General features: G+C 42.7%; 1 protein-coding gene across 1 annotated transcript in view; it reads right to left on the bottom strand.

The window, feature by feature from the left end:
* Positions 1-2,177: 2,177 nt before the first annotated feature.
* iglon5 (IgLON family member 5) overlaps positions 2,178-17,197 on the bottom strand; it is a 95,478-nt gene continuing 80,458 nt past the window's right edge. The window contains exons 3-8 of the mRNA XM_067510617.1: positions 16,383-16,615; positions 14,594-14,713; positions 9,395-9,526; positions 8,977-9,097; positions 6,320-6,471; positions 2,178-3,787 (exon numbers count right to left, since the gene is read on the bottom strand). Of these exons, the coding sequence (XP_067366718.1) occupies positions 3,684-3,787; positions 6,320-6,471; positions 8,977-9,097; positions 9,395-9,526; positions 14,594-14,713; positions 16,383-16,615 (862 nt within the window). The 3' untranslated portion in view covers positions 2,178-3,683. The remainder of the gene's footprint in view (positions 3,788-6,319; positions 6,472-8,976; positions 9,098-9,394; positions 9,527-14,593; positions 14,714-16,382; positions 16,616-17,197) is intronic.

The following is a 17,197-nucleotide window of genomic DNA, read 5'->3' as shown; positions in this document are numbered from 1 at the left end:
CTTTTCATGTGAAACCTTTGATAAAATCTTCCCACAAACTAAGAACAAACAAAAGTACAAGTTTTAAAGTGCAATACAACAAGAAGCACTGTAAACTGTGCTTCTTCCGTGAGTGCAAACAAATAGTTTCATGGCACCTTATTAAGAAAAACTCTGTAAACAGAACATCATAACCTTCAGCTGCAGGAGCCAATCAACGCTTTCTCATCAGGGTGCGCCGAACATAATTAGGGGCCAAACAAGCGTCTTGTTTATATCACTGTAAACTGACTGAACCCCAGTTGGGGTGTTATTTTTACACTTGAAGTAGGCCACAGTACGTTTATGATCAAGGCTATGTTAATGCTATTCATATTACATTGTGCAACCATGGATAGTGTGTGTGGTACACCTTCCCCCGGGAAGGACCGCAGCGCTCAAGTTTGGAAATGCAATATGAGCGCCTGTCTGTCTTCTTCGGCTAAATGGAGAGTTCACTGTCTGGTTAGTGTCATACCATCTCCCTCTGGCTCCCAGGCTTTGAATTTACATTGTCAGGTTATCCTCCCACAGGCCCGTCACAGTGGGTGCTCTCACAACAGCATCTTCATCTATACGCTCAAATCATGCACCCGTGATGTCTGGTGCCTTCTTGCCCACGCCCTCCTCTCTCACACTGGAAGAGTAGCTCATTTACATACACGTGTGACTCATGAAAACATGTTGTTATGCTGTTTTTTTTTTGTTTTTTTTACCCCTTCACTCCATTTCAAAGTCATATTGTTGAACCCCCTCCGTCTGGACCCTTTACCCATAAACCTGAACACAACATACATTATTTATTTGTGTGTTTTTTTTTTCAAATCCACCCATAGACAAACATTGACGTGCTTTTTTCAAACCCACATTGAGAAAGATGACAGTATGTTATTCTTTGTCTGTTTTTTTTTTTTTAATTTTTTCTTCTGTCTTTTTGTTCTTCTGTTTTTCTTCACCAAGGACAGATTATGTACATACAGATGTTACATGCCACTGACAAACCCAGTGGGAAGCTGACATGGGCCGGTGTGCAAGTAAGTAACAGAAAGAAACACCATGAGAGACAGAGATAATAGGAGGATGAAAATGACTGAGACAGAAAAAAAAATTAAGCAGTGACCAAACAACCTGCTCTTGTGCTTGAAATGGAGTCCGCCGTTGTTTGCAGCAACAAGTTGCATTCACAGACAGCATGTGTTCAGTCACACGGACAATCCGACTACATCGCAGAGGGCAAGAGCACAACATGAAGTGTTTTAGATTAAGGGCCATTTAAACAGAGCTTCACAATCATCTCATAGTACTGTACAGAGTAAAAGTACAACAACAGACATTTTTGATATACTGTACCTTGTTAATGCAACATTTCAGATTTTACACCACAGCTTTTACCGTATCTGATACCTCTTGCACAGTAGAGTTAGGGGTTATTGCTGGTTTGAAAGAAAGTCAAACGTAACGCACTCAGACAATTGATTCAGTACTGAGTAATTCCCCGTTAAAGTCGCGGTAGCCAGGGTTCAGCTGGGGTAAACTCTCCGATCTCTCCATGCAGGCTCGTTGTGGCAACTTTCAATATAGTCGCTGCATGTGAGTGAAACAGTGTCTCTGTGGAGAAAGGAGTGCCGCCCGCCCTACGGATTTATGGGCTTACCCCCCACCGTTTGTGCTGTGAGGGGGGGAAAGTGGCGGGATAATTGTGCCATGGGGGGGTTGTAGTGCCCATGCCTGCGTGTCACAGGTACATATTAGAGCGAGCACTGTTGCACCAAGGCGAGGTTGTCCTTGAAGAGGATTCCTGTCAGTGGCAGGATTGAGCTTGATTTATGGGGGCCATCACTGGCTGGCAGGAGGGACAGGTGGAGCTGGGGCTCCTTCACTTAGCCAGCCACAGGTAATGGCTAATTACATCTTTATCTCCCTGCGGTCTGGCCGAACAAGAACTGACTAACAGCCACGACCGGAGACTGACATGGATCCAAATCATTTATCTAGCAGGTCGGAGAGAGACACACACTATGATAAGTGGACAAATATGCTGTAAATGTGTGTTTGATGCAGTTAACAGCATGAAAACAAGTCCTATACATAAACTGTTACAAATTATAAATTACATCATCATTCACTGCTTCTGGACTTGGATGAAATAATCCTTCACACTGTTTCAAATGTGTTTTTAAAAAGCTTGTCATGGCAAAATAGAGCACATCACTTTGAAAACTTTACATGTTCCTTTTTTTTTTCTTATTAGTCGCTCAATGTGTGTGACTTCTCAGAATAAAGTACAAAAATTATTTTTTGCCCACGCACAGCTCATTACCATCAGATTTTCATCATTTTTTTTTCTCACATGGAATTACTATTCATAGTTATTCAAATACTTATTAACATCATCATCTGTAGTATTATTAACACCAAAAAAGTAAAAGCAGGTAACCTTGCAGAGTAAAACAGACACAGTGCAGGGAGGGAGGGAGTGTAGGAAGTATGGACTCACAACAGGAACATCTCTAACCGGTACATGCTATCAACAAGCGACAAAGAGGATGGACTCGCTGCTTTGAAACAGAAGACATTGTTGTCCTTGGACAGTCTCTTGCTGCTTCAGAAGGCTGGAGTGTGGATGAGGCTGATGGGAGATGTTGTTCGCTGCCAGGCAACTTGAGGCCACCAGCGTGGCCTCCGTACTGCATATATTTACACTGGGGAGAAGGAGGGAGGAAGGAGGGGAGGTGACACAGAGCTGAGGACACCAAAGTGATGCAGAGGGTGACTAGACGGAGCACGGTGAGGGGTGGGAATAGGGCTAAAAAGGTTTGGGTAGTGAGGGGTCAACATGCGAAACCTTGGTATAAACCCCTAAATTACATAAAGGAGGAGTTATGACTGACGCCATCACCACCCACCCTTTTTTTTTTTAAATACATTTTGACATCATTCATAGCAGATTTACTGCTACACAGTTAAAATCAAAAAGCCATACATCAGTGTGTAGGTGTGTGTGATCAGGGTGACACTTCACATGGCCACCAATTGGACATTTTTCAAAAGGTCACACGACCAGCAGTAGCACATTATAACTATCATTTCCATAGATATCCACCTTAATATTGTGATTTTATGTATAATTTCCATAAGGCAAACATTGTATGTCAGTCATTAGTCCATATATTACATAAATAATCGTCCAGTTGTTAGATTATCTGTTTTCTTATTGATCACCGACACAATAATTATTAATATACACTCTCTATCAACATCAGCCCAGTGGTAATGATGAGCGGAAAACAAGGTGAGGAGAGAAATACCAAGTCAGACATATCTGCAAGGCATTCTGGGAGACAAAGAGAGAGACAGTCTGTGTGTTGGAGAGAGAGAGAGAGAGAAAGAGAATAAGAAGAGATAATGACAATGAGTTGACCTCAAGATTGAATTAGGTGCGTGGGGGGGGGGGGGGTGTGGGGGGCGGGTGATGTGGTCGTGTGTTTGATGCAATGAATCAATGGCTCCTGGAATAATGCATATTCTTTTTGTTCACAGTGATGGGTTCGTAATTAAAGAATTTCATTTCCTTCTTCCTTCCGAAGAATGGGAGAGAGGGAGCGAGGGAGAGGGGTGGGGCTTTCAGGGACGTGTAGGGACATTTTCCAGGTGGAGCTCGACCTTTACACCTTCAGCAGAAGAACAGCAGAGAGGGAAATCAAAACGCACACACCGACACTCTTCCCTGCATGTAAACCGGTCCCTCGTCCCTGTATGGCCCCTGGTCCTGGAGGAAGACGGAGGACACAGACGTTTTAGATCTTTAAGAGCTGACATTTGGACTTGTCAACAAAAGGTGAAACAAATACCATTAATGATGTCTCTGTTAAAAAACAACTTTCCAAGCAACATCGTTACATCTTTGGTTTAGAAAACGACCCAAAATGAATGACAGCTTCATAGTTGAACAACATGCAAAGTTTATTTTGAGTGAAAAATGTCTGTTAGCTCAGTGTTGAATTAGTTACTATCCAGCCAGAGCTCTGGATTTGATGATGGCTGTTTTACACTGAAGCTGCAGGAATAAACGCCAGTTTTAAGACAAGACAGCTCACACACTGTTGCTGTGTGTGTAAGGCTGTTTAATGAAGACTCTGTGTTTGACATGTGTTTATAGATTTATTTTTGGAATAGGTGACAGCTGATAAAGGAACACACTGCTTGCTTTGGATGGAAAATGTATAAGCGGGCTAAGAATTTGCAAAGGAAAACATTTAGAGTGGTGTACGGAGTTTTCAGATACACTGTGGCCGATAAAGAAAACTGATTTTATCCTGTACTGGCACAGTTTGTCGGGAGTGATGCTCCACTATGTGCGACACTAATCCCTAATGCCAGTTTTTGCAGTAATGCAGCACATCTGGCATATATCCAGTTACTTGAATCTTTTGAGAAAAGGACAGGATTTTCATACGTGCTAATGGGACGAAGATTAGAAGCAGAGTGAATGCGTAAAGGGCAGCACAGCGATGGAGTGTTTAGCACTGCCACCTGACAGCTGAGAGGTCTCCGGTTCTCCCAGTGTTTCCTCCCACAGTGCCTGCCAAGACATGCATGTTAGGTTAATTGGTGACTTTAAAATGTTTGTAGATGTGTTGCCCGTGAGATAGACTGGAGACCTGTCCAAGGTGTAACCTGCCTCTCACCCAACGACAGCTGTGATAGGCTCCTGTCCACCGTGACCCCAAACAGGATAAGCAGTTACGACAATGGATGGTAGGTTGACACAAGCTGCCAGGTGATGTTTTTGCACACCCAGAGGTCTTTTCGATACCTCTACACTTAATGCCAAATAGAGATACAGACTAAATAATTTCTCGCAGGAATTAGCTGCTGGAAATGTCTATCAAAGGTGGCGTGTGGATAAAATAGAAGGTAGTCTACTGTATATTCAGTGCAAGAATGTGTGTTGCATCTAAATTCAGCCACTACTTTCTTTTAAAATTGTGAAAATGTCAATTGTTAACGGGAAGCCTGCCTATATACGTTTTCTGGCACTGGAACAATTAAATATAGTGCAGCCATTAAGAAAGTTTTTTTCTGCAGCACAGCTGTGATTAACCCGTCAAAATGGTGTATTTAATTGCTTAATTCAGCTACATGTTATGATACATCTCAAGTCAAAAGGAAAATATCATATCTAAGCCAAGCCATGATAATTGAAAGAACGTCTGCAAGATATAACCTCTCTGTCTCCTTGTTTCTTGCCATTAGGCAGGCTAACAATTTTCCAAAATCTAACCTGGTGGCTGTTAATGTAACAGTGTAAAGTGAAAGCGGCTACAAGCTGCCAGTGGTCTCAGTAATGGGCTCACTGGTTGAGGGTAATTACAATAATGTGTCAATTTCCATGTGATATTGGGTTGCGGATGTTAAAATGCTACGTGCGGCACCTTTCAAATGGCGAACAAAAAGGTAAAAAAAATTGGGAAACAAAGTCAAGCAAGGCAATGACAGTGAGGGACAGCATATGAATAGAAATGCCACAAAAGTATCCGATTATGGTCCCATTTTCCTTGCCCTGTCCAAAACAGAAGGGGTTTGTTGTGTTCTAATGATGGCAAGAGGAGATTAGGAGAGAAAGAGGAGGCAGAAGGACAGATGATGGAGAGATAGGCTGACAGATGTGGCAGCGCTGGTGGAAAAAGAGAGCAGGAAGATGTATGGGTCTGACGAGGGAGTGAGTCATTGAAGGGAGACTGGCCAAGATAATGGGTAAAGGAATGAAAGAAGAAAGGGGATAGATGAAGGAGTCACTTAAGATGGTAATGCTGAATGCACTATTGGGGGGGGATGACAGGAAGCGCAAGGGAAGGAAATCGCTCGTTGGGGACGGTTAATGTGAATTGGAGAGAAATGACAACTTCTTGGGTGAGAGCGGCGGTCGGTGTGTGTGGAGGAAAGATTGAGGGTGAGACCATGAATGAATGAGAGGGAGACAGAGAGAACGAGAGAAGGACAGAGAGAGAGAGATGCAATATAGGCAAGCAAAGCTTTAATGGGGCAGAGAAAAAGGAAAACGGGGAGAAGTGGGGGGGGGGTGGCTGAAAAAATGCTTTGCAGCGTGCAGAGAAAAAATGAGGAGCGGGGGAAAACAGTGTCACTGCATACGCATTTTTTGTGGTGGTCTGTCACCTCTTTTCACAGTCTTGCACGTTGATTAATAGTTGAGTTGAGATAAACGTGAGCATGTATTTGCTAAAGCCTGACTTTGCATGCCAGCGTGCACTCTGTCATCAAGTTTTGTGTGATAACTTACGAAACAGCAGCATGCTAGCGTTGGAAGCCCCAAGACGGTTTGAGGCGAAGCAGGTGTAGTTGCCAAAGTGTTTCTCTGTCACATTGGTGAACAGCAACAGCGAGCGCGTCTTCTCATTTTTGATCCTCAGGGTGTTGTCACTCTCTACCGGCCTTGGTGGTAGTGGTGGGGGAGCACGAGCACAACAGAAGTAAGCAAGAAGAAAAAGAAAAAAAAAAAACGTGTGGCAGAAAACGAGAGATAACACAACATATCACACCTGACTCAACCCACATAAGAGGCTTTATTGTCTGTCTCTCCAGAGACAGACATGCAACACATTCCCCTTCCACTCACCAGCTCTGTCTCACCTTTCGCTAATAGTGAAATCTAACAGTCCATAAATAACAGAGACCTCCTGCTGGGGCCCATTATACTCTATTAACATCTCTCTCTGGCTGGGAACAGCTTGTCTAAGTACTTCTGCGTCTTGCTTTGCCTGATGCCAAATCACCCCAACTCTACTATACTCTCTGGGACCTTTTGCAAACTTGGAAGGACATGTTATGTCTAGGTAATATAGAGGAAATAGGCTTCCAACAAGCTATTATTTCTCCAGAGATGACAAAAACATACATGATTACTTCAGATCTATAGTAATGCCAGAGGTTAGGAACAGTAGCCAAAAGTAAAATTACAGTGGGTCAGATAAATGTGAAAAAGCTGCTTATGTGTAATCATAATTAGCTTTTTCAGGTCACTTTTGCAAAGATCTCTGTCTGTCTCTCCTCTCCATCATGTTTTAGTTGGCTACCATTTTCATTTAGTCTCAGCTTATGAAACCTCAGTTTTTGTCTCCTTTGAAAATATTAATATTGTTGCTGAACTTACACTTTATTTGCCGTATATAGATAGATAGATAGATACCAATTCGTCCCAATGGGAAATTCATAAGTTAGTAACAGTTAAGTAAAAAAGTTGTTGAAAGTATGTTGAAATAGCAAAAAGGGGTAAAACCAAAGATTTGTTTTCCACATACTATTCAATGCACAATCAGTTAAATCACTAACAAAAATGAACAAGGAGTGTATGTAAAAAAAAAGTTATAATAAAATATTGCAAATTATATCTGGCTCTCTGTCTGTCTCTCTTTCCAATTTACATTTACATTTAGTCATTTGGCAGAGGCTTTTATCCAAAGCGACTTACATGTGAGTACAAGACAAGCAAAAACCTAAGCCAAGGAGAAAACATCAAAGCAAAGTCCTATTAGAAGAAGTGTTTACATTTCATGAGATGCAAGTGAAAGAAATGGAATGTTTCCATTCCCCTTGACAAATTGTTCAGGTAATCGTTCAGGGTAATGAGTGACAGGTAATAAAGGTAATATGTAAAAACTGGTGTCTTTAAAAAAGATTGTCAACACTTAAGGTTGATGAGTTTCACCAGGTGGGTTTAATTGGGCTTGTACTTACGCAAGTCCCTTAGTCCCCCTCCAGGGGCAGTCTCAAGTAACAAAAACCATAGGATTCAGAAAACAGCTTTCAAAAGACCTCGAAATGCAATAGGGAAACCTACCAACTTTGAATTATTTGGACAGGAACACTATCCTCACAGTAGAACGTGGTGGAGGTTCACTGATGTTTTGGGGGTGTAGGCCTGCATCAGGCGCTGAAGCTCTACATAAAGTGGAAGGAAGAATGACTGCAGCTGAATATCATTAGATTTTAAAGCAGGCCCCCTGCCATCAGTCAAAAAGCTAAAAATGAAGAAGCAGTGGATCCTTCAACAAGACAATGATCCAAAGCACAAAGCAAAGTCAACTCCGGAATGATTTAAAAAGAATAAGTTGAAGTATTTATCATGACCTTCTCAGTCTCCAGACTTAAGTATCATTGAAAACCTGTGGATGAATTTGAAGAAGGCCGTACATGGCAGACAACCAAGCACTCTGATAGACTTGCAACAATTACGCCATTAAGAATGAGCTCAAATTACCCAAAGAGGTTGGAGGAGGTTACAAAAGTAAAGGAGGACATACGTTAGTATTGGAGAACATTTCATAATGGGGTATGTAAACTTCTGCACTTATAACTGATTATTTTATTATAGCTTTCTTTGTATAAACTCCTTGACTGTTTTTATTACTTCTGATGATACAGGAGAAATTGTACAAGCTGAATGTGCATAGAATATTATGTTGATAGAAAGAAAAACCTGTTTTACTCTTTTTGCCATTTTAAAGTAGGGGGATGCAAAGTTTTGCACTCGTAATAATTTTCTTTTCTGCTGTCAGACAACTGGTATTAAACAGCTATTTGATTATGTCTTATGAAACTAGCTGTTAACAAGGCACACTGTAATTCATTTTCAGCAGCACGGAGATGTCAACCAATTTTGTAAATGTCAAAAAAAAAAAAAAAAGGCGAAACATTTATTGTGCTACATTAAATTTAAAATGGCTTCTGACTTTGAGGTTTAGATGGAATGTTGTTACTGCTCCTTCCAAAAGATTAGTTCTGCATGTCATGTAGTTTGAGATTCATCCACTTTGTACTACAGCTGAGTGCAAAGTCATCGGCTTAATGAGGACCGAAGCCCACAGAGAGAAAAACACGCATTCTAGTTTTAGCTGGGTTAGTGTGGATGTTATCAAACACTAAAGTCGGTGGTCTCACCTGTGGTCATCTCTGTACCACTCAAATGAGGCTGGTGGGACTGCCATGGCTTCGCAGCGCAAGATGGCTGTCTTACCCAAATGTGCTGGCATGTTCTTTAGGTCTGTAATCATGGGAGGGTCTGGCAGAAGAAAACAAAAACCAAAACAAAAAAAAAAACAAGGGGGTGTGGGGTTGGGAGGGGTATGAAACCAAAGGGAATTCAGCAATTAGTGTGCATCTGCCTTCACGGAGAAGTTGAGAGTTAGGTCAGCCTGGATCCCACAAGACTTAATGACCCCCGGAGAGAACAAAATTAAGATGTTCGAATTCATACATAATAATGCAGTCAATATTTACATATAACATTTATGCACAATTGTGGCATCACATCAGTGGGAGCTGAATTATCACCTCAGGGCTGGTGAGAGATACTTACAGTTGACCGTGACCTTGACCTTGCGCTGATCGGGTGGAGCCACTCCGTTATGAGTGATGCATTCATAGTCCTCAGCCTGCTGCCTCTTGATCTCTGTGATGTCTAGAAACTCCCCCTCGCTCACCAAACCATCTATTGACATAACATGAGATGTCAGGGGTCACTATTTATCAAATGGAAGGTGACTGATTTATGGTTTAGTATTTGAGATGCAGCTGTAAGTGGGCTGACAAACATATGTCTTCTTAATAAGACTCTAGCATGGGAGAAGCAACAAATCATATATTGCAGCATATAATGCATATTTAGGCTGTATTTTGGAAAAGCTCTCCAATACTGACAGGCACGCCTGGACAATTTCACGGAAATCAATATAATAACTATTGATCTAAACACATGTTTCTTATTATAGGATTACATAGAAAGAACTGTTTCAACTGCTTACAGTTTGTGGTATATGAAACAACTGAAAGCAACCTACAAGTCCTAATAAAATATCTGGAGTCAAGATATTTATTTAGTCTCATGACAAAACCGAGGGTCTCAATCCAGTTTGTTCAGAACAGTAATGGATTTTGTAGTTTATTTTTGTCTAGATGTAAAGTAAGTAAACAAGGTTTGAGAGCTATAACAGCATTACTTTTATGGTGTCAAGGGGAAATTGCAATCATTGCTTCCAAGCAGTGGACACACCAGGGGGTGACGGCTTGTTCACCACATTACGTAGTGGGAAGAACATTTGGCTGGTATTTGATGTTGACAAACTCCCAGGCGTCGCAAAAACCGAATTAGTCAGTCTCGCACTTTCACTCTTTTTCCTCGGGGCGACAAACAACCACAGAATCTCTTCAAAAGGGGAGAGTCAAAGGGACTGGCTGCAAGTTATTGCTCCTTCATATGAGGAAAAGGATGTTGGGTGTTATTGGATCGAAGGTGGCAGAAAGAGAAAGAGCAGACAGAAGAAGAATGAGAGAGGGAGTGTTCCCCCTCCTCCCCGCAAGTCTTAGCAGCCAGCTGTCTCACAGCCTCCAAAACCATTAGGTCTTTTTTTCTTCCCCTTCACCCCATTAAAGAAGTCAGACTGTGGAACACGACATAATATATAATCTCACCACTAACAAGGAAATCCAGCTCTTAAATTGCAGCTCACTTTTCCTTTTAAAGCCCCCACCCCACCCAAACACACACAACTACTGTCAATCAGTGGACCTTTACTTCCCCTCACAAACGGCCCATGAGCACGTTTGTGAGCAACACTGACTCAAAGACACACAAAAAAGACGGTAAATGCCACGATTATTCCTGTCAGAGATTAGCGCGGCGGTTCTAATTGAAGATTATACTGGAGGATTATTAGTGCAGCTACTGAGCTGGGGACGATTATTTGCAGCTGCTGCGGCAGAGGCTGAGCGGGGAGCGACAACCACTGTGATGACTGCTTGTGCCACCCGAGTGCGTGCAGGCGGGTGCTGGGTGATTGGATGGGGTGGGGACAATGTTATTCACTCATTCCATTAGTCTAATAAATATAGCTCTCTTGTGACATCTCTGTCAAGCAAACAGAGCACCCAACTTTGCAGGACGAGGGGGGGGGAGCTTTGGTGGAATGTGGGGGGCGAACCACTGGAGAAATGACTGACTCCCAAGAAAATAAACAATTAGAGCAATCGAGCGCCAGAGAGACGCAGATAGAGTGGCAATGTTTGAAAGGCACCGGGCAGGAGACTGAAAGTGATACACAGCTATAAAGAGCCAAAAGACAAACTGCATATAAAGGAGCAAAAAGGTAAGAAATGTTGATTTGTGGTCTTTCATCCACATTTCATCTCTAGCACCGGTCGTACATGTGATGTAATATGACAGGGCAAAGCAGCCCTCTTACTCCCTCCCTCAGTCCCTCGAGATCTCTGGGCCTGCATTGCACACCACTCTGCACTTTGGTGGGAGATCATATCTGACTGGAGCCAGCCCCTGGCAATCATACAATGGTCGGTAAAATACTGCTCCATCAACCACTTATGGCTTTTGAAGCAGCCTGACTCCTGACCACCAGAGATAGTTGGATTGCACCTGAGAAGAGAAAGGGTCGTGTGAATGAGAGAGGGGGAAAAGGATCAGGGGCTCCTGGCCTACCCTACAGTGAAACCACGCTTTATTTCCGCGGCAGCACTTTGAGCCGGACTAGATCACCACAGCACTTGATTTCTTGGCTCCTCTTATCCATTTCTATTGCAAAAACTACCATCAAGGCAAAGAGGTCTAGTGTCGGGGCTGAAACAGAAAGGGATGGACTGGCTGACACAATGTAAAACCTGTCATTTGGAAGAGTGGGAGACTGAAATAGGTGTTAGTTGAGTTAAATTAAGTCACAGCAGAATATAAAGCCGGAAGGCCAGGTCCTCCTCGCAAATGATGAAAACGACACCATAGCTTTCCCCCTTAGTTTCTTCCCGAATCCCACAAAAAGACCGAAACTAACACTTAATAGATCCAATTATCTGTGTAGTTTGAAATTGGTCTTGCGTAGTCCTCCTTGTAGTCCATTCAAACGCGTTGTTGCATGTTCCTCCATCACTATCAACACGGCCACACGCACTGTCTCGTGCTGCAAATACTCACTAATGTGTAAACAGTTGCCAACAAATAATAAAACGTGAAACGACAGATGTTTTCGAAAATGTGCTCTTTTAAAAGTCGAACTCTATATTCAGGACAGCTTTTTGGAGATTTTTGAAAACATAACCTCACAACTGTGTTTTTCCACCAGCTGAACACATCAGGCTTCAGACTTTCCTTTTTTCAATCACCTGATTTCCCCACACACCTGGTCGCCTGCTCCCGAGTCCCACATCACATCACACCTGTGCCTCATAAACTTTAATCAGTGTATACACCTTCCCACAAACACCACTCCTCTGCTGTTCCCTGTAGCCACAGTTTTGATCCTGTGTTCCTATCAGCCTGTTTCTGGTTTTTGCCTGCTTTGTTTGTCTCCATTCATTGCTCAATTGTTGCTTTTAATCAAGACCACGCAAACCATATTTCAATCCTATCAGTTACGCCGCAGCTGCCAAATGATTTAACCAAAACCGAAATAATCTCCCTGTCAAATGTATGTGTGCGCACCAAAAGCATATCACTCCTTCCCTCGTTCTGTGAGCGTTCTAATGGATGGGGTGTCAAAAAATAAGGCCACGGATTGCCGGCGTTTTTAAAGGACTGAGACAGAATGCCTCTGAGTGGGTCTACTGATGGATGCCAGTTAAACTGATTTTATCTGAGCTTTGGTGAAAAGGCGGCGGCACAGCGCAGATCAGCGTGACTATCTGTATGTGAGTAAGAAGTCTGGTGACTGTAGAGAAAAGTTGCAATAGGTCGAGGACGTTAGAGAGGTCTGTTTCTCACCTCTGAGGCAATGTAAATAGCTCCTCCCACATCAGCTCATGATGCTCACACATTTTCCACTCAATCTCCACGTACACTCTTCTCCTCACCCCTCCCTTTCCTGCCGTTCTTCTATGCGGTCTCTGAGTAATGGGGACAGATGGCTGGCAGCTTCTTGCTGTTTCTTTGGGCTCGTCCACCCTCCCTTTCTCCACCGCCCCTGGTCTCCCGCAACTGATGGCTTGGTTGCAGAGACTCCCACGGAATAGCAATGCAGCCCCTATCTCTTTCTCCGCAAGCTGAGGGGTTATGAGGAGAGAGGGGAGAGGTGGTGTGCGATGGTGGAGGCGGCTAGAGAGGGAGGATTACTGCTGACAGAGGAGAAATGCTGTAGGCTTGCAAGTGAGGACAGAGTTTGTGGTATAAAGTTGTGTGTGTGTTTGCTGCAGGTGTGCAATCATGCATGCTTTTCTTTTCTCCTCTATATTTTTGTGTGTCTGTGGGTGTGTGATCACTACATGGCCTGTCCCTGCCTGAGGTGCTGTACTGTGTAGGTTCACAAACACTAACTGTACAGAGGACACAGCACACACAGCAGGCTAACCCAGGGACAAACAAAGGAGAGAGGAGGAGGAACATAGCTCTGAGAAAGCCCAGAGCTGTCTATAAATACAGCAGTACAGTAGGTTGTGCATTTATTGGCCTAACAGTATAATTACATCGTGTTGAGTAGATGTTCACACTGACCTATTTATTATTGCTGTCTCGCTGCAGCATTTGATCTGTGTTGCTGCTGCTGCTGCTGCTGCTGTAGTCAAAGTACAACTCAGCTAATGCTGCTGTGAGATAAAAAAGTGCTTTAACATGACTTTTGTGACACTGATGCAATGACAGCCATACAAAAATATTTGACTTTCAAAAGTCTTGAAAGGTGGAAAATAATCCTGATTTTTCTTCTTTCTCATATATATATATAAAAATAAAAGAGGCACACGCGGGTCCATATACAGTAGCAGTGATAACACACGTCATATAGTGTAAAATATTATTGATGCTGTCCTGTCTCTGAAACACGTCACGTGACGCAGCGTTGTAGCTAAACGAACAGAAGCAAAGAACAAAATACTAAAACGTACGTCAGAAGAGAGAAATGCTCTGGGCCTAACAATAAGTGAAATACATACAGGAATATTGTGAATATTGTGGAATGTGCACACAAACACATCCCACAGCAAAATAAATAAATTTTTCTTAAATAAACCTTAAACCCCATATTGTGTCTTTTTGCCTGACTTTGGACGTTAGTGGTGACAAAGACGTGAGCAGTAAGGAAATAAAAGCTGTGCTGATCAAATCAAATCGATCTGACTTTGAGTCTCACAATGTGCCTCCAGACCACCCCGAACTACTTCTGATTCCACACATTGATGGAAGCTAAAAATATCTGATTTAATGCCAAAAGTGGCTATTAGCATAGTTTGGCCTCGTGTGGCCGGTTGACAGGGTGGATGAAGACAGATGCTGATGATTACGGGTGGCACGGTGGGGATAATTACGTATAATGTGTGGTTATTTGGGACAAAACACTGGGGCATAGGGAAAACACGGGAGTATGAATTGAAGACGGGGACAGACTAAACAGCTGGGCTTAAAAATGATAACACAAACATGCAGGATAAAGACGTGGACATGAGCTGAATGCTGATGAGGTGGAACAGGGTTAGGGATGAATGTAAAGTCAGGGAGACAAAGGTGAAGCTGTGAACATGGGATCTCCTGGATGGGAAGACGAGCAAAGAAGAAGAGGCAGCTTACATTTCTGGTCTTTCCAGGTGACGGTGGGTTCAGGCCGACCCACTGCCAGACAGTAGAGGTTTACATTCTCCCCCTCGTTGACTGATACGTTTTTGGAAATGTTGACGATTCTGGCTGGCACTGAAAAACAAGACGCCGCTATTAAAATGGGATCTCAAAATCCTCTTTTGATTTGTAAATTATTGGTAAGGTACGACCTATGATTGGGTTTAAATTACGATGCAAATCCCTGCACCTCACACAGACAGGCAATCAGCTGATTAACGAGCTGTGTCTGAGTGCTTACTGAACTGTACCACCGTATGCTTGACCGTCTAGTTCAAATGCCCCATTCTAAATTGCAGCAAGTGGGTATTAAAATCTCTTTTGTCTGATATCTAATCTAATTTGATCTTTAAAGAAGAGAAGGGCATTTGTAGAAGGACGTTTGGTAGTAAGAGAAGTTTTTACTTCTACTTTTTAAATGAATGACCACCCCTGAATAGAGTTTTGCCCCAAACTCTCAAACTGTTTGAGCGCTATGCATTTAGTTAGTTTGATAACAAGATGGCTCTTGAATTTAAATGACCCATTATCATTGTTTTTAATGAGCTTGGCCCTGAGATTGCTTTTTGCGAGGCATCTACCGAGGATCCTATTTTTCTCTATCTTGCTGAAGTTTAATACTTGCAGCGATAAAACACAGATTGGAGTGGTGCTGGAGCTGCTCCTGCTTGATGCACTGACTTGAGGGTGTAATTATTTTGTGTGATATCAAGCTAGAGCTGAAATTGCAGGCGACTTGGAATTAGGTATATATGTGGACATCTGTGCCAAGCTCTGGACCCTGCAGACAAGAGTGTTTTGTTTGGCTGCAGTGCGACGTGAAAACTCTGTTAGTGAGAGGCTGATATTGTCTCTGCCACCTGTGAGCTGTGAGCCAGGTCTTGTGCTGAATGGACCTAATATATCCTGTTAAAAGTTTTCAGTTTCATCCTGCTGGTGATGAATAACTGCAATCTGCACTAAACACACGGTCCAAAATATGTAAAAAAACAAAAAAACAACTAACACATGGAGGTGGAACAGGTCTGAGATCTGAGCCAATACAACGTGTCATTCAGGATCAGCCAGACTCTCACTCACTTAGCTTACTGGCTTGATGACTGAGCCCCAGTCATGGCTCTGTGCTGTCAGTTATTTAGTCAGGCAGTTGGACAGCCCTCTGTGTACCTCGTCTCCTCCACACAAATCCTCACCCATCTGATCTGCCTAACTTTTTGTTTATAACGGCAAGTAACCTTAACAACCACCATGAAAAACGCAAACAGGCTCATCTTTTCATAGTGCAACATGACTTTCGGGTTATTTGTCACTTACTTTACCTTGCTTTTCTGTAGCTGCACACATATGTGGGCCAACTTTGCTTTCATGCCATACTGAAGTAATTACATTTGAATATATCCATAAAGACCACCCTTTAAATACTCTAACATTATAAACATCAGGTGCTAAGGTGCCTATCATGCATGCAAGCACAGATTAACTGAAGAGAGACACTGAAACATAACCATAGAAAATATTAATTGCTTCGCCTCATGTCAAACCTCAATCATAGCCAATAGACAGCACTATGCTTGGATGAATTATGAAATACATAATTAAGCTTTTTAGTGCATGTTTATATCCAACTAAGCTTACAGTACCACGGGTTCCCTTTTTTTGTAGTCCAACCCTTAGGCTCTGGATACATAAGGGAAATGAGTCACGACTTTTAGTTCGTGCTCTCTGCAACAACTCCGCTGCTGACCTTGGACGATGAGGTAGACGTGGGCAATACGGGGCTTGTTGTTGGCCTGGAAGGTGCAGGTGTAGGGCCCCTCATCGGTCACTTGCACCTTGTCGATGTGAATGGAGAAGTCACTGTTGTTGCTGTTGAGGAGCGTCACGCGCTTGTCCAGCGACCACTTGTCTGTCCCCGTGAACAGGATGTTAGAGCGATTGAGCCAGGCTTTGTGGGTCACCTCCTCGTCGATCCGACATCTGTGAAAAGAACAGCGGAGAAGTTTCTTTCACATTGTGATTTGACTGGGATAGAGGCTTAAATTCTGAGAGGTGTTTTTACATTAGTTGTTATCTTCTAGAGTGGCTTGGCCCAAAAGTTGTTGTGTCTGTTTTTTTTAGTAGTTGTAGCCACATATACAAATGAATGTCAAGGGAGAAAACATCAAAAACATCTATGAGTCATCCAAACAGCTGCAATGTATCTTGGGGTAAATAAAATACCACTCTCCCCCAAAATAGCACCTTTTTGGTGTTTTAAAAGCAGTGTCGGAGTACTTTGACCGGTTTTTCCATTCGTTCTAGTTTATTGGTCTGCTCACTGTTGGGTGACATAGTTTAACTGAGCAAACAGTTATGCACCCCACCTACACAGGTGGAGCACAATGGGTGAAATTATATAACACAGTAAACTGAAATCAGTCACAGAAAGGCAATAATACAGTACCATCATTATTTGTTTTGATGAAAAGAGTCATACGATGTTGACATACTGTACATTGACTGGCCATATGCCCAGAATAATGAACACTCACATAGTAAATATAGAATGGAAACATATGG

This window comes from Channa argus, chromosome 7, assembly GCF_033026475.1.
Source record: "Channa argus isolate prfri chromosome 7, Channa argus male v1.0, whole genome shotgun sequence".
Lineage (NCBI taxonomy): Eukaryota > Metazoa > Chordata > Actinopteri > Anabantiformes > Channidae > Channa > Channa argus.
This window is presented reverse-complemented; position numbering and strand designations above follow the sequence as displayed.